The sequence below is a fragment of the Natator depressus genome, chromosome 1, assembly GCF_965152275.1.
Source record: "Natator depressus isolate rNatDep1 chromosome 1, rNatDep2.hap1, whole genome shotgun sequence".
NCBI lineage: Eukaryota > Metazoa > Chordata > Testudines > Cheloniidae > Natator > Natator depressus.
In genome coordinates this window covers 22738546-22757244 of record NC_134234.1, presented here as the reverse complement: position 1 = coordinate 22757244, position 18699 = coordinate 22738546, and the positions used below count along the sequence as shown (strand labels likewise).

Here is an 18699-nt window from a genome sequence, read left to right as displayed (position 1 = left end):
ACATCCCAAAATGCCATTGGCCTTCTTGGCAACAAGGGCACACTGCTGACTCATATCCAGCTTCTCGTCCACTGTCACCCCTAGGTCCTTTTCCGCAGAACTGCTGCCTAGCCATTCGGTCCCTAGTTTGTAGTGGTGCATTGGATTCTTCCATCCTAAGTGCAGGACCCTGCACTTATCCTTATTGAACCTCATCAGATTTCTTTTGGCCCAATCCTCCAATTTGTCTAGGTCCTTCTGTATCCTATCCCTCCCCTCCAGCGTATCTACCACTCCTCCCAGTTTAGTATCATCCGCAAATTTGCTGAGAGTGCAATCCACACCATCCTCCAGATCATTTATGAAGATATTGAACAAAACCGGCCCCAGGACCGACCCTGGGGCACTCCACTTGACACCGGCTGCCAACTAGACATGGAGCCATTGATCACTACCCGTTGAGCCCGACAATCTAGCCAGCTTTCTACCCACCTTATAGTGCATTCATCCAGCCCATACTTCCTTAACTTGCTGACAAGAATACTGTGGGAGACCATGTCAAAAGCTTTGCTAAAGTCAAGAAACAATACATCCACTGCTTTCCCTTCATCCACAGAACCAGTAATCTCATCATAGAAGGCGATTAGATTAGTCAGGCATGACCTTCCCTTGGTGAATCCATGCTGACTGTTCCTGATCACTTTCCTCTCATGTAAGTGCTTCAGGATTGATTCTTTGAGGATCTGCTCCATGATTTTTCCAGGGACTGAGGTGAGGCTGACTGGCCTGTAGTTCCCAGGATCCTCCTTCTTCCCTTTTTTAAAGATTGGCACTACATTAGCCTTTTTCCAGTCATCCGGGACTTCCCCCGTTCGCCACGAGTTTTCAAAGATAATGGCCAAGGGCTCTGCAATCACAGCCGCCAATTCCTTCAGCACTCTCGGATGCAACTCGTCCGGCCCCATGGACTTGTGCACGTCCAGCTTTTCTAAATAGTCCCTAACCACCTCTATCTCCACAGAGGGCTGGCCATCTCTTCCCCATTCTGTGATGCCCAGCGCAGCAGTCTGGGAGCTGACCTTGTTAGTGAAAACAGAGGCAAAAAAAGCATTGAGTACATTAGCTTTTTCCACATCCTCTGTCACTAGGTTGCCTCCCTCATTCAGTAAGGGGCCCACACTTTCCTTGGCTTTCTTCTTTTTGCCAACATACCTGAAGAAACCCTTCTTGTTACTCTTGACATCTCTTGCTAGCTGCAGCTCCAGGTGCGATTTGGCCCTCCTGATATCTTTCCTACATGCCCGAGCAATATTTTTATACTCTTCCCTGGTCATATGTCCAACCTTCCACTTCTTGTAAGCTTCTTTTTTATGTTTAAGATCCGCTAGGATTTCACCATTAAGCCAAGCTGGTCGCCTGCCATATTTACTATTCTTTCGACTCATCGGGATGGTTTGTCCCTGTAACCTCAACAGGGATTCCTTGAAATACAGCCAGCTCTCCTGGACTCCTTTCCCCTTCATGTTAGTCCCCCAGGGGATCCTGGCCATCTGTTCCCTGAGGGAGTCGAAGTCTGCTTTCCTGAAGTCCAGGGTCCGTATCCTGCTGCTTACCTTTCTTCCCTGCGTCGGGATCCTGAACTCAACCAACTCATGGTCACTGCCTCCCAGATTCCCATCCACTTTTGCTTCCCCCACTAATTCTACCCGGTTTGTGAGCAGCAGGTCAAGAAAAGCGCCCCCCCTAGTTGGCTCCCCTAGCACTTGCGCCAGGAAATTGTCCCCTACACTTTCCAAAAACTTCCTGGATTGTCTATGCACCGCTGTATTGCTCTCCCAGCAGATATCAGGAAAATTAAAGTCACCCATGAGAATCAGGGCATGCGATCTAGTAGCTTCCGTGAGTTGCCGGAAGAAAGCCTCATCCACCTCATCCCCCTGGTCCGGTGGTCTATAGCAGACTCCCACCACTACATCACTCTTGTTGCACACACTTCTAAACTTAATCCAGAGACACTCAGGTTTTTCCACAGTTTCGTACCGGAGCTCTGAGCAGTCATACTGCTCCCTTACATACAGTGCTACTCCCCCACCTTTTCTGCCCTGTCTGTCCTTCCTGAACAGGTAGAACGACTGTCTACTGGTTTTGAGCCGCCAGATAACAGCACTATAAGAATAGCTCATTGGGGAGCTATACAGCTCAGGGAGGCTTTGAAAGACCATTTTATTAGTGAGCCCAGTAATGTGTGTTGCTGTAGTGTGCTCTACCTGGCATTGCTTTTTTTTGCATCCCGGTATGAACCTTGTAATGAGCGCTGTATGTGTAGTAATAGAACATCGCAAATGCACCTATTGCTATTATCTGTGAATGACGTCAGCCCCAGCTAGCACATGCTGTGAACTAATAAGGGTGAATTAAGTTTCTAAAAATACACTTTTATTCCAAACCCATGCAAACAGACATATTTATAACTGAATGAAGCTTTATAAATACAGGAAAAAAGAACTTCAGAAGGGGAAAGAACAGTCATTTTAATTTCACAAACACATACACCAACAGTGTACTTGCAGCTGTGATTATCTGTACTCTCCCCTGGGATGAAATGGTAGGGATAGTTCAGTGGCCCCAGTCGTGGAATGAAGGTGCATGTAAGAAGGACCCAGAATGCAGTTCTCTATGGGCTGCAGAGGAAGGCAAGCCTGGGTCTATTGAGCTTGAAGGTCAACAAGTGTCTCCAGCATGTCTGTTTGCTGCTTGAGAAGTGCTAGCATCTCCTGTGGCACGTCTCTCTCCTTTTCCTGTGCTTTTCTCCTCTCCACTCTAGCCCTGTCCATGAGGATGATCTTCCAAGCCCTGGTGTTCGGTATCTGAAGCACCAGAGCCTTGCAGGATCTCTTGGAACATGTCATCCCACATCCTCGTCCTTCTCCTTATCTGGCTGAGCTGCTCTGCTGGTGTGGATGGAGAGACCCTCAAGGCCACATTTCCAGCTGCAAAAGATACAATCCACAGAGGTACTATTGTGAGTGTATTCACACGATAAATGGAAACTTGGAATTCTGAACTCACCCGCCTTGATTCACACAAGTTACAAGCACTACATTCCCACTTCTCCTTGGGATTCATAGAACACTGCAGCAGTCCTAGCCATGGTGACTCCAGTCCGGGGGGAAGGGGAAAGCTGGGACAATGGCCCTCACTCCTGTCCCTGTTTTCTCATTTGTTGCCCCCCAAATTTACTTGGAAAAAAATATTTCTATCACTTGAGTTACAGGACTTAACTATATTAGCAGCAGTAAAGGCTGTTATCCCAGAGCAGGGATGAGCCACTGGTGCCATGTACTGGGTCACATGATGTCTCACTTATACTCAAAAGACCAAACACAACATTCAGGACTCTCAGGATATTTAGGTCTTTTAATCTTAAAGAATTAAATCTACATTTAATCTTAAAGAAAGCATTAGGGTAAAGGGCTGCAAAATAATGCAAGTCTGAGTTGTTATTGATTTCTTACAGTTAAAATATAAGTGGACTAAACTAAGGGCTTGATGCTGCAATCTTTATTCTAGCTCTTTTTGTGCCAATTCGGCCTTGGTGTAAGTGAGCGACTCCATTGACTTCAGGATAAGGTCCTTTAAGGATAGAAATGTAGAAGGACTTGCTCTTTGGACTGGTGCTTTATGTCCTTGTGCTGTTATATAAAAGTGATTAATTTCAAAAAGCTGCACAGACATTCCATCAGATCAAAACGTGAATAATGAGAGGAAAAGTGACATTGGTTGGAACTGTAACAGAGAAAATCTTGTCCAGATGTCACCAGAGTGCCAGTATCAACAGTTTCTGAACAACAGTGATCACTGCAATCAATAACTAACAGGGGACAAGTTCACTGCCTCTCTTAAACGCTTGCTTTTGAGGATGGCCCTACTCCAAGATACCCTACTCCAAAGGAGTAATAGATACAACACTGGAGACAGCATCAGAGAATTGGAAAACTATGAAATTTACAGATCTTGCCTCTTCTGGAAAAGGAATTACTCCCGTTACAGCAAGTATTTGACATGAAAAAACCTTCTACAACTTCCAGATTTTTTAGCCAGACAGCTTTCAGTAATGGATCTTGGAACCTTTCCTTATACACAGCTAAACCCCTTCCCTGCCCACACAAAATCCTGCTGTCTTCATTCAGGGTGTACTGCAGCATTTTCCGAGCCTGGTAAGTGTCTCCTGGGGGAGACTGAAGGACTAGCCTGGGGTCAGATAGCACAGAAGATGTGTCAGTTAAGATGGATAGGCCTTTAACAATACTTGGCAGGGCTGAAGGAGGGAAGATTGGTTTCATTTTACTGGAAGTGGGGAGTCAGCTTTCATATGTTTGGGAAATGGTGGCTTTTAGTGGATTGATAATGGTATGGGTGTCTCTTACCTCTAGAACAGTGAAGACTACCTTATTTTATTATTAATTAAGAAGTGGTTCAATTCCACCTCTAGTTAACTCCCCGCTTAGATCTCACTCTGGTGAGAGAAGGTGGGGAAATGGAGCACAGCTCAAAACTGAAGCCCCAATTAAGCCATGTATAGGCAAACCATTGTCCAGTGTGTTACCAGTGCTTAATTTCAGTCCCTGCACCTCTGGATTTGGCAAGTCATAGCCCCGGCACCTCAGGACAGTGCTGAATTTGTGCTAGGGATTGCTGGGATGAGCTCTGGCACCTCTGGGCTAGCTGTGTCAGTTGCCGGTCCCAGCGAGGGCAGTAGGAGGCTCATGTTGGCCACAGAGCGCCCTGTCTGCGCTGGGGCTGCAGCCGCTTCGCCCACACCCCTGCGCAAGGCCAGCAGCATGCTGAGCCTGCCTTACGCCCAGCAAGTGCAGCAGCAGCTAAATCAGTGCAAGCTGAGCTCCTGCATCCTGGGCAGCGAGTCCTTCAGGGCTGGGGACGCCACCCGCCAGCAGCGCTTCCGCCAGCACCCCCTTCATTTCCGGGGGGGCTCCTGCAAGGAGACTGCTGCCCCCTGGAGGCCCAGGAGAGGCAGAGATTCCCCAGTGCAGGCAGTGAGGAGAGAGGTGAGGCATCAGGGACTGAGGAAGTGACCATGCAGCTGGGGCACAGTGCGGGACCGAAGGACCTGGGCACCAGGGCGGGATGGAAAGTACTCTGGGAAGTAGCCCTGGTGCCAGTGGCAGGGCCCTCCTGGGGGAGGCAGAGCAGACACACGGCACAGTCGGAGTGGGCAAGATGCACCAGGCACGGAGGCGGCTCTGTGCTCTGGCAGGGAGGTGCTGGTTTCCACAGTGCCCATGATCCTGGCTGCTGCAGCCCTGGTGCTGCCCAACCTGCCCCCCACAGGGGACCCACACCAAGAGGAGGTGGGAGCCGGGCCCGATCCCGGACCCCTTTCATGCTTTGGCCACCATTTCAGAGGACATGCTTCCATGCTGATGACAGGTTCTTCTCGATAACTGTCCAGAGCAGTGCAGACTGATGCACGTTCATTTTCATCATCTGAGTCAGATGCCATCAACAGCAGGTTGATTTTCTTTTTTGGTGGTTCGGGTTCTGTAGTTTCTGAATCAGAGTGTCGCTCTTTTCAGACTTCTGACAGCACTTCAGATTCTTAAACCTTGGGTGGAGAGCTGTAGCTATCTTTAGAAATCTTTATATTGGTACCTTCTTTGTGTTTTGTCAAATCTGCAGTGAAAGTGTTCTTAAAACGAACAACATGTGCTGGGTCCTCACCGAGACTGCTATACCATGAAATATACGGCAGAATGCAGATAAAACAGAGCAAGGGACATACAATTCTCCCCCCAAGGAGTTCGGTCACAAATTTAATTAAAGCATTATTTTTTTAACGAGCATCATCAGCATGTAAGCATATCCTCTGGAATGGTGGTCAAAGCATGAAAGGGCATACGACTGTTTAGCATATCTGGCAGTGCTAGCTACAAAAGTGCCATGGGAACACCTGTTCTCACTTTCAGGTGACATTGTAAATAAGAAGCCAGCAGCATTATCTCCTGTAAACATAAACAAACTTGTCTGTCTTAGTGATTGGCTGAACAAGAAGTAGGTCTGAGTGGACTTGTAGGCTCTAAAGTTTTACATTATTTTGGTTTTGAGGGCAGTTATGTAACAAAAAAATCTACATTTGTAAGCTGCACTTTCATGATAAAGAGATTGCATTACAGTACCTTTCTGAGGTAAATTGAAAAATACTATTTCTTTTGTTTCTTTTTTACAGTGCAAGTATTTGTAATAAAAATAATAGGGCTGTCAAGCGATTAAAAATATGAATCACGATTAATCGCACTGTTAAACAATAATAGAATACCATTTATTTAACTATTTTTGGATGTTTTCTACATTTTCAAATCTATTGATTTAAATTACAACACAGAATACCAAGTGTACAGTGCTCACTTTATATTTATTTTTATTACAAATATTTGCACTGTAAAAAACAAAAGAAATAGTATTTTTCAATTCCCCCATTGCAAGTACTGTAATGCAATCTCTTTATCGTGAAAGTTGAATTTACAAATGTAGACTCATGTAAAAAAAACCTGCATTCAAAAATAAAACAATGTAAAACTTTAGAGCCTACAAGTCCACTCAATTCTACTTCTTGTTCAGCCAGTCGCTCAGACAAACAAGTTTGTTTACATTTGCAGGAGATAATGTCTTCTTTACAATGTCACCCGAAAGTGAGAACTGGCATTCACACAGCACTGTTGTAGCTGGCATCACAAGATATTTATGTGCCAAATGCGCTAAAGATTCATATGCCCCTTCATGCTTCAACCACCATTCCAGAGGACGTGTCCATGCCGATGATGGGTTCTGCTCGATACCAATTCAAAGCAGTGCGGACCGACGCTCGTTCATTTTCATCATCTGTGTCACATGCCACCAGCAGAAGGTTGATTTTCTTTTTTGGTGGTTCGCATTCTGTAGTTTCCACATTGGACTGTGGCTCTTTTAAGACTTCTGAAAGCATGCTCCACACCTAGTCCCTCTCAGATTTTTGAAGGCACTTCAGATTCTTGAGTGCCATAGTTATCTTTAGAAATCTCACATTGGTACCTTCTTTGCATTTTGTCAAATCTGCAGTGAAAGTGTTCTTTAAAGAAACAACATGTGCTGAATCATCATTCAAGACTGCCATAACATGAAGCATATGGCAGAATGTGAGTAAAACAGAGCAGGAGACATACAATTCTTCCCCAAAGAGTTCAGTCACAAATTTAATTAATGTATTATTTTTTTAAACGAGTGTCATCAGCATGGAAGCATGTCCTCTGGAATGGTGGCCGAAGCATGAAGGGGCATATGAACGTTTAGCATATCTAGCACGTAAATACCTTGTAGTGCCAGCTACAAAAGTGACATAGTGAACACCTTGTGGCACCTTAGAGACTAACCAATTTATTTGAGCATGAGCTTTCGTGAGCTCTAGCTGTAGCTCACGAAAGCTCATGCTCAAATAAATTGGTTAGTCTCTAAGGTGCCACAAGTACTTCTTTTTTTTTTTTTGCGAATACAGACTAACACGGCTGTTACTCTGAAACCTGTCATAGTGAACACCTGTTCTCACTTTCATGTGACATTGTAAATAAGAAGCAGGCAGTATTATGTCCTGTAAATGTAAACAAACTTGTTTGTCTAAGCAATTGGCTGAATAAGAAGTAGGACTGAGTGGACTTGTAGGCTCTAAAGTTTTACATTGTTTTGTTTTTGAGTGCAGTTATGTAACAAAAAAAATCTACATTTGTAAGTTGCACTTTCACAATAAAGAGATTGCATTACAGTACTTGTATGAGGTGAATAGGAAAATACTATTTCTTTTGTTGATCATTTTTACAGTGCAAATATTAGTAATAAAAATAATAATATAAAGTGAGCACTGTACACTTTGTATTCTGTGTTGTAATTAAAATCAATATATTTGAAAATGTAGAAAAACATACCAAAATATTTAGTCAATTTCAATTGGTAGTCTATTGCTTAACGGTGCGATTAAAACTGCGATTAATCATGATCACTTTTTTTAATTGTGATTAATTTTTTTGAGTTAATCGCATGAGTTAACTGCGATTAATAGACAGCCCTAAAAATACTAATATAAAGTGAGCACTGTACACTTTTCTGTGTTGTAATTGAAATCAATATATTTGATAATGTAGACAAACATCCAAAAATATGTATAATAAATGTAAATGGGTATTCTATTATTATTATTATTAACAGTGCAATTAAAACTGTGATTAATCATAATTAATTTTTTAAATCAAGTTAATTTATTTTGAGTTAATTGCATGAGTTAACTGAGATTAATTGACAGTCCTAAAAAAAAGCCCAATCTGGAACTTTATGTGAAAAGTTGTTTAAACTTAACTTTGCAGAACTGGTTTACCTTAAACACCTAGTGTGTGTGTCTGTGTGATATATACATCTGTTGGACATATACATTTCTTTTGTATCTTAAGCACTAGGACTACAAAATAATGAACTTGTATATGCTCTCTTATCACCTGTCCCCCACACAAACAGGTGTCTTGTGGGTGAATGGTACATGGAGATAAGTGTGAAGCTAAAATGGTTACCTTTATAAAGGAAAACATTGCTTAACTATTTAATCCAGTACTCACCAGCAAAATAAATTGAAATGCATCAGATTTAATTCTCTGAATAAATGGTGCAGGGAAATAAACATAAAGAACCAAGCAGCATGGTGAATCAGTGCATTATGTCTGTTTGAAGGATGGGATAAAAGCACTTTGTAACATTTGGCCTCTACATCTAGATATTCATAAGTCATTTGGGGGGAACTAAAAAGGGAATTTGAAGCTGTATCAATTCCTGCGGTTGCAAAGCATCTGGTTAATGCTGAGAAGAACAATAACCAAGAACTGGAACAACAACAAAAGCAGATATTGAGCTCTAAGGCAGTGTTTCTCAACTTTTTTGCGCTGGTGACCCCCTTTGGACCTAAATAAAAAATTGTGACCCCCTCTACTAAGACTTGAAAAGGTAGGGGGCTGAAGCCACCTGAGCCCTGCCATGCGGGGCTGGGACTGAAGCAGCTGGAGACCCACTGCCTGGGGCTGAATCTCCTGAGCCCTGCCACCCAGGGCTGACATCCAGAACCCATGACCCCTCTAAACCCGTCTTGCAATTGCAAGGTTGAGAAACACTGTTCTAAGGCAATCAACACAGAGTTTCGTACAGTTGGCTCTGAAAAGGACAAACAGGCTAAGCTGTAGATTTAAAACTTGTGCTGGGCAGATTCACCATTGTGTAGCACAGTTTGATGCCACTGGAGCTCCACTGATTTCAGTGATGTTACCTACCCCAGGAGTATATGGAGTAACACAATGCTGACTCAGACCCACTGGTTTTACACTATTGTAAATGCTGCTGACTTAATGGGGTTAGTCTTGACTGATATTGGTGTAAATGAGATCAGAATCAGGCCACTAGAATCACAATGTCCAGTCCTGATACAGTCTTCTTAGCCCTTCATCTTCTCCCAGATAGTGTAGATAAATCAAGAAACATGTCATTACAGATACGTGATCACTGCAAAAAAAAAATACCCCACCAAACACATGGCAGTAAGTCTCAGAGCCCGGGTCTACAGACTCGGGCTCACAGGGCTTGCGCCATGTGCAAAAAATAGCCATGTAAACGTTCCTGCCTGGGCTCTGAAACTTGGCGAAGGGGGTGGGTCTCACAGCCCAAGCAAGAACATCTACATGGCTATTTTTAGCACTGTAGCATGAGCCCCTTGCACCTGAGTCTGTAGACCTGGGCTCTGAGACCCACTACCTTGTTTTTTTGCTGTTGGGTTTCTTTGCATCATAGATGTATTCTTAGAGACCCTAAACACTCAGGGGCATATTCTGTCTGCTGCTTTACTGATGCATAGAGTCCATAAAGGAGCTTCAACAGAGAATTCCCCTTGTGTAGGAGCAATGTAGGGCAGACATACACAACTCCCAAGCTGTCTCCTCTCTGAAGCTCCTGGCCTGATGTGCAAATGATGTTACAGGAGCAACAGGCAGGGCAAAACCATCCAGGTATTCTGAGCTGCCTACTGAAAGGCATAGACCAACACCTAGCCCTGACCTCCTTTCTTGTTTTGTATGGACATCAAAGTTCTTATGGAACTCTTCATGAGAAATGGGCTTGTCCTGGTGCCCTTGTCAGAATCTCCTCTGGCTCATGGCCGTGCAGCAGATTGGCTGCTTACCTCTACCCCTGAGGCTATTGTATTTCAATGGTATTGTATGAACTGTATGTGGCTTTGGGATCTTTTGGCATTAAAAGGTGCTTTGTACATTTAACTTCTTATATTTATTGTATTACATCATGCGATGCCAGATTTCTGTCACTTGTCTTTTAGTACTTATCTGCAACCTGCTAATATTGCACTGAGTGCGTGCACAAAAAAGTGCCATGATATATTTGAGTTCTTGCCAATCATCCCTGCCTCTCTAAACCAGAAGTCACCGGGTCCAATAAAACACCATTCTTTACACGTGTTCTCCTGTATCAAATCTGTTAGCAGGTTTTACAACCTTTTTAATAAAGTGCATGAAGAAATATAAGGTTACAGAGTTAACATTCAATCTGGCATTTATAGTTAGACATGTGAAACTGCAGGTCTCCTTTAAAAGAGAAATGGGGGGATGGGGGGGAACACTCTGATTTGTATATTAGGAAAGCAGTTGGTCCCTTTTCAGAAAGGAAATCTAAATTCATATGGAGTGTCATTTGGGCGTCTGATCCAAAAGTTTAGTAACACGTCTAGCCAAGCCACAGAACGTTTTCACATCTGGATCTGCCCCATTTGCTAAACTGCTTGAGTCTGTAGAGAAATCCAGAATACACTGTGCTTTATTGTTATAAAAGAATGTAATGTTATATAACCAAACGTGAAAGCCCATAGTGTGGAATATTTCTGAAAGAACAACATGTTAAAACTGCACTTTTTAAACAAGGCTTGAATTTAGCAGAAAATATGAAAATATGGGCTCAACAGGTCTGCAGCTGTCAATAATTTGCTTTACGTAATAGGCAGAGAGGAGAGCTGCCTGCCAGATGGCTTTAAAAATTAAAATCACACACGTAGAGCTGGAATAGTTTTCTAAGCTATGAAACAGAGATGGGGCCCAAGCTACAAATGTCACATCTGGATTGTTCAAAAGTTTGAGCCGGGGACTTGGCCCCCGCTCTGCCTAGAAGCAATTTTAAAGGTGTGTTTGGAGAAATTTGGATTGTACCTTTGTTTATTATGTATAAAGAAGGCCTGAAAGGATTTTAAAAATATAGTAAATGGCAGTTTTGCTTGGGGGTTCCATAGAAATTCCAGCAATGTCAAGTCTGGTCTACGCTGATTTTGCTGGAGAACGTTTTGGGGCTCTGAGATGGGTAATGCGAGCTCTCTAACTCCTTAACTGAAGGGGAACTGCCTGAATCTTTGACAATGAGATTGTCCAGATGTTGTAACTAAGTAGGTGTTACCAACAAATGAAAAGTTTTACACGTTCTGAATAAAAGCCACAGTTCACCTCAACCAGTCAGGTTTCAGTCCCTTAGGACTTGTCTGCACTTGAAATGCTACAGTGGCACAGTAGCACAGACACTATCTACACCGACGGGAGGGGTTCTCCTGTCAGCATAGTTAATCCACCTCCCTGAAAGGCAGGAGCTAGATCAACAGACAAATTCTTCCATCTACCGAGCACTGTCTACACCAGGGGTTAAGTTGGTATAGCTACATCCATAGGCGCTGTCTCCATGGGTGCTCCAGGGCTGCTTACCATCCACCGGCATCCAAGCTCCCCTCCCACCCAGCTCCACTCCCACCCGCCTGTGGCCCCTGCCGATCAGCTCCTCCCCCTCCCTCTTGGTGCCTCCTGCACGCCACAGAACAGCTGTAGGAATTCTTCTGTCGACCTAGCTACCACCTCTGAGGGAGGTGGATTTCCTACATTGGGGAAAACCCCTCCCGTTGGCATAGGTAGTGTCTACACTGAAGTGCTACAGCGACACAGCTGCAGTGCGGCTGTAGCGTTGCAAGTGTAGATAAGCACAAAGAGTGGTGTCATGGTTAGGACACTAGCCTAGAATTTGGCAGACTAGTCCCTGCTCTACCACAGACTTCCTGTGTGGCCATGGACAAGTCATTTAGCTTCTCTGTGTCACAGTACTTCCCTACCTCCCAGAGGTGTGGTGAGGATAAACACATTACGCACTGTGAGGTGTTCAGGTATTATATAATGGGACCATATAAACACCCAAGATACTTATAGCTTGAGTGTTCCCTTAGCTCAACTCTAACTCACCCTCCATCCACACTCCTAAATCCCTCGGTCATGTCATGTGTTGGCTGAATTAAAGCCAATCAGTGTAGTTCTGCAACCATTCACAAAGTTCCAGGATAAGACATACCTTGAATTTCTAATGTAAAAGGCGAGAGGGGGGGAGAGGAGACCCCCTTTTGATCTTTTCAGGGCTCCTTTGGACACCATAAATGTACAAGTCTATCTATTTTGTTCCTTTGTAGTTCCCCTTTATTATACTGCAGCCTTGCTCCTCACATTTGATTTCGCCTTTTCATAGTTCATTAGCTAATCCCAGTTGTTCCTCTCATTTATTTGGCATGAAAAAAGCCCCTGAATTACGTATATGAAGAATAAGTCCAGCCGACATTCCTCAGAATAATGCCTTCCATTTCTCTAGCACAATTAATCAGCAAGGATCCCAAAGCTCTTAGGCTGTGGACTGCCTTCTGCTTTCCAATATGCAGCTCCCCTTAAGTGAATGTGTCCTGAGGGCATATTTGTGATGGTTTTTGTACAGAGATCCCTTAGCTGCATTTCAGGCAATCTGGCCATAGGCAGTCTCTGTGGTGTGAAACGCTGCAGCCGTTCTATGCCACCAACATTACACAAAAGATGGGAAGTGAGAAATATCTCATCAAACTAAAACTATCGGGAAAACTGAGAAAGAAAGAAAAACACATGAGTTAGAATTTAGCCAGGTCACTGAAGTTAAAACTCCGACTCCTGTGAAAAGTGTCAGAATAGTAATGGTTACAAGAGTCCACATGCTTAGCCTTACATTTCATCCAGAAGAAGGTACTTCCATCACTAACTACGGTGCTTGCTAGCATTAGAGCTACAAAAAACCAAGCAAGGTGAACAAATCATTTTGAATAATATTTTTTATGAATCTAATCACCTTTTTTGGTTAGTGAATCTTTTTTTCAAATGTATCTGTGATATTCATAAGTATTCACCGAATGTTTTCAGTGAGAAAAGGAGTACTTGCGGCACCTTAGAGACTAACAAATTTATTAGAGCATAAGCTTTCGTGAGCTACAGCTCACTTCATCGGATGCATTCAGTGGAAAATACGTGGGGAGATTTATATCCACAGAGAACATGAAACAATGGGTGTTACCATACACACTAAAAGAACAGGAGTACTTGTGGCACTTTAGAGACTAAAAAATTTATTTGAGCATAAGCTTTTCATTACTGAATGCATCCGATGAAGTGAGCTGTAGCTCACGAAAGCTTATGCTCAAATAAATTTGTTAGTCTCTAAGGTGCCACAAGTCCTCCTTTTCTTTTTGCGAATAACATGGCTGCTACTCTGAAACCATATACACTGTAACAAGAGTGATCAGGTAAGGTGAGCTATTACCAGCAGGAGAGCGGGGGGGGGAGGAGGGAAACCTTTTGTAGTGATAATCAAGGTGGGCCATTTCCAGCAGTTGACAAGAACGTCTGAGGGTATGTCTACACTACGGAATAAGGTCGAATTTATAGAAGTCGGTCTTTTAGAAATCGGTTTTATATATTCGAGTGTGTGTGTCCCCACAGAAGTGCATTAAGTGCATTAACTCGGCGGAGTGCTTCCACAGTACCGAGGCTAGAGTCGACTTCCGGAGCGTTGCACTGTGGGTAGCTATCCCACAGTTCCCGCAGTCTCCGCTGCCCATTGGAATTCTGGGTTGAGATCCCAATGCCTGATGGGGCTGAAACATTGTCGCGGGTGGTTCTGGGTGCATATCGTCAGTCCCCCCTTCCCTCCCTCCCTCCCTCCGTGAAAGCAAGGGAAGACAATCATTTCGCGCCTTTTTTCCTGAGTTACCTGTGCGGACGCCATACCACCGCAAGCATGGAGCCCGCTCAGGTAACCGTCACCGTATGTCTCCTGGGTGCTGGCAGACGCGATACGGCATTGCTACACAGTAGCAGCAACCCATTGCCTTGTGGCAGCAGACGGTACAATACGACTGGTAGCCGTCCTCGTCATGTCCGAGGTACTCCTGGTCGCCTGTGTGAGGTCGATCAGGAGCGCCTGGGCAGACATGGGCGCAGGGACTAAATTTTTGGTGACTTGACCAGGTCATTCTCTTTAGTCCTGCAGTCAGTCGTATTGAACCGTCTAATGGTGAGCAGGCAGGCAATACGGATTGCTAGCAGTCGTATTGTACCATCTTCTGCCGGGCAGGCAAGAGATGACGATGGCTAGCAATCGTATTGTACCATCTTCTGCCGGGCAGGCAAGAGATGACGATGGCTAGCAATCGTACTGTGCCATCTTCTGCCAGGCAGGCAAGAGATGAGGATGGCTAGTAGTCGTACTGTACCATCTTCTGCCGAGCAGCCATGAGATGTGGATGGCTTGCAGTCCTTCTGCACCGTCTGCTGCCAGCCAAAGATGTAAAAGATAGATGGAGTGGATCAAAACAAGAAACAGACCAGATTTGTTTTGTACTCATTTGCCTTCTCCCCTGTCTAGGGGACTCATTTCTCTAGGTCACACTGCAGTCACTCACAGAGAAGGTGCAGCGAGGTAAATCTAGCCATGTATCAATCAGAGGCCAGGCTAACCTCCTTGTTCCGATAAGAACAATAACTTAGGTGCACCATTTCTTATTGGAACCCTCCGTGAAGTCCTGCCTGAACTACTCCTTGATGTAAAGCCACCCCCTTTGTGGATTTTAGCCCCCTGAAGCCAACCCTGTAAGCCGTGTCGTCAGTCGCCCCTCCCTCCGTCAGAGCAATGGCAGACAATCATTCCGTGCCTTTTTTCTGTGCGGACGCCATACCAAGGCAAGCATGGAGTCCGCTCAGCTCACTTTGGCAATTAGGAGCACATTAAACACCACACGCATTATCCAGCAGTATATGCAGCACCAGAACCTGGCAAAGCGCTACCGGGCGAGGAGGCGACGTCAGCGCGGTCACGTGAGTGATCAGGACATGGACACAGATTTCTCTGAAAGCATGGGCACTGCCAATGCATGCATCATGGTGCTAATGGGGCAGGTTCATGCTGTGGAACGCCGATTCTGGGCTCGGGAAACAAGTACAGACTGGTGGGACCGCATAGTGTTGCAGGTCTGGGACGATTCCCAGTGGCTGCGAAACTTTCGCATGCGTAAGGGCACTTTCATGGAACTTTGTGACTTGCTTTCCCCTGCCCTGAAGCGCATGAACACCAAGATGAGAGCAGCCCTCACAGTTGAGAAGCGAGTGGCGATAGCCCTGTGGAAGCTTGCAACGCCAGACAGCTACCGGTCAGTTGGGAATCAATTTGGAGTGGGCAAATCTACTGTGGGGGCTGCTGTGATGCAAGTAGCCCACGCAATCAAAGATCTGCTGATATCAAGGGTAGTGACCCTGGGAAATGTGCAGGTCATAGTGGATGGCTTTGCTGCAATGGGATTCCCTAACTGTGATGGGGCCATAGACGGAACCCATATCCCTATCTTGGCACCGGAGCACCAAGCCGGCGAGTACATAAACCGCAAGGGGTACTTTTCAATAGTGCTGCAAGCTCTGGTGGATCACAAGGGACGTTTCACCAACATCAACGTGGGATGGCCGGGAAAGGTACATGACGCTTGCATCTTCAGGAACTCTGGTCTGTTTCAAAAGCTTCAAGAAGGGACTTTATTCCCAGACCAGAAAATAACTGTTGGTGATGTTGAAATGCCTATATGTATCCTTGGGGACCCAGCCTACCCCTTAATGCCATGGCTCATGAAGCCGTACACAGGCAGCCTGGACAGCAGTCAGGAGCTGTTCAACTACAGGCTGAGCAAGTGCAGAATGGTGGTAGAATGTGCATTTGGACGTTTAAAGGCGCGCTGGCGCAGTTTACTGACTCGCTTAGACCTCAGCGAAACCAATATTCCCACTGTTATTACTGCTTGCTGTGTGCTCCACAATATCTGTGAGAGTAAGGGGGAGACGTTTATGGCGGGGTGGGAGGTTGAGGCAAATCGCCTGGCTGCTGGTTACGTGCAGCCAGACACCAGGGCGGTTAGAAGAGCACAGGAGGGTGCGGTACGCATCAGAGAGGCTTTGAAAACCAGTTTCATGACTGGCCAGGCTACGGTGTGAAAGTTCTGTTTGTTTCTCCTTGATGAAACCCCCCGCCCCTTGGTTCACTCTACTTCCCTGTAAGCTAACCACCCTCCCCTCCTCCCTTTGATCACCGCTTGCAGAGGCAATAAAGTCATTGTTGCTTCACATTCATGCATTCTTTATTCATTCATCACACAAATAGGGGGATGACTACCAAGGTAGCCCAGGAGGGGTGGTGGAGGAGGGAAGGAAAATGCCACACAGCACTTTAAAAGTTTACAACTTTAAAATTTATTGAATGACAGCCTTCTTTTTTTGGGGCAATCCTCTGTGGTGGAGTGGCTGGTTGGCCGGTGGCCCCCCCACCGCGTTCTTGGGCGTCTGGGTGTGGAGGCTATGGAACTTGGGGAGGAGGGCGGTTGGTTACACAGGGGCTGTAGTGGCCGTCTGTGCTCCAGCTGCCTTTGCTGCAGCTCAACCATACACTGGAGCATACTGGTTTGGTCCTCCAGCAGCCTCAGCATTGAATCCTGCCTCCTCTCATCACGCTGCCGCCACATTCGAGCTTCAGCCCTCTCTTCAGCCCGCCACTTACTCTCTTCAGCCCGCCACCTCTCCTCCTGGTCATTTTGTGCTTTCCTGCAGTCTGACATTATTTGCCTCCATGCATTCGTCTGTGCTCTGTCAGTGTGGGAGGACAGCATGAGCTCGGAGAACATTTCATCTCGAGTGCGTTTTTTTTTCTTTCTAATCTTCACTAGCCTCTGGGAAGGAGAAGATCCTGTGATCATTGAAACACATGCAGCTGGTGGAGAAAAGAAAAGGGACAGTGGTATTTAAAAAGACACATTTTATAAAACACTGGCTACACTCTTTCAGGGTAAACCTTGCTGTTAACATTACGTACATAGCACATGTGCTTTCGTTACAAGGTCGCATTTTGCCTCCCCCCACCGCGTTGCTACCCCCTCAACCCTCCCACCTCCCTGTGGCTAACAGCGGGGAACATTTCTGTTCAGCCGCAGGCAAACAGCCCAGCAGGAATGGGCTCCTCTGAGTGTCCCCTGAAGAAAAGCACCCTATTTCAACCAGGTGACCATGAATGATATCTCACTCTCCTGAGGATAACACAGAGAGATAAAGAACGGATGTTGCTTGAACGCCAGCAAACATACACTGCAATGCTTTGTTGTACAATGATTCCCGAGTACGTGTTACTGGCCTGGAGTGGTAAAGTGTCCTACCATGACGGACGCAATAAGTCTGCCCTCCCCAGAAACCTTTTGCAAAGGCTTTGGGAGTATATCCAGGAGAGCCGCGAATGCCAGGGCAAAGTAATCCTTTCACATGCTTGCTTTTAAACCATGTATAGTATTTTAAAAGGTACACTCACCGGAGGTCCCTTCTCCGCCTGCTGGGTCCAGGAGGCAGCCTTGGGTGGGTTCAGGGGGTACTGGCTCCAGGTCCAGGGTGAGAAACAGTTCCTGGCTGTCGGGAAAACCGGTTTCTCCGCTTGCTTGCTGTGAGCTATCTACAACCTCATCATCATCATCATCTTCTTCGTCCCCAAAACCTGCTTCCGTATTGCCTCCATCTCCATTGAAGGAGTCAAACAACACGGCTGGGGTAGTGGTGGCTGAACCCCCTAAAATGGCATGCAGCTCATCATAGAAGCGGCATGTTTGGGGCTCTGACCCGGAGCGGCCGTTCGCCTCTCTGGTTTTCTGGTAGGCTTGCCTCAGCTCCTTCAGTTTCACGCGGCACTGCTTCGGGTCCCTGTTATGGCCTCTGTCCTTCATGCCCTGGGAGATTTTGACAAAGGTTTTGGCATTTCGAAAACTGGAACGGAGTTCTGATAGCACGGATTCCTCTCCCCATACAGCGATCAGATCCCGTACCTCCCGTTCGGTCCATGCTGGAGCTCTTTTGCGATTCTGAGACTCCATCATGGTCACCTCTGCTGATGAGCTCTGCATGGTCACCTGCAGCTTGCCACGCTGGCCAAACAGGAAATGAGATTCAAAAGTTCGCGGTTCTTTTCCTGTCTACCTGGCCAGTGCATCTGAGTTGAGAGTGCTGTCCAGAGCGGTCAAAATGGAGCACTCTGGGATAGCTCCCGGAGGCCAATACCGTCAAATTGTGTCCACAGTACCCCAAATTCGACCCGGCAAGGCCGATTTAAGCGCTAATCCGCTTGTCAGGGGTGGAGTAAGGAAATCGATTTTAAGAGCCCTTTAAGTCGAAATAAAGGGCTTCATCGTGTGGACGGGTGCAGGTTTACATCGATTTAATGCTGCTAAATTCGACCTAAAGTCCTAGTGTA

The 18699-nt window shown here is 45.7% G+C and overlaps 1 protein-coding gene across 1 annotated transcript; it reads right to left on the bottom strand.

The window, feature by feature from the left end:
- Positions 1-16660: 16660 nt before the first annotated feature.
- LOC141981077 (uncharacterized) lies at positions 16661-18352 on the bottom strand. The gene is made up of 2 exons (XM_074942881.1): positions 17770-18352; positions 16661-17181 (listed from the first exon to the last, which is right to left on the bottom strand). The coding sequence occupies exons 1-2, from the start codon at positions 18350-18352 to the stop codon at positions 16661-16663; spliced, it is 1104 nt and encodes a 367-aa protein (XP_074798982.1).
- Positions 18353-18699: the final 347 nt, after the last annotated feature.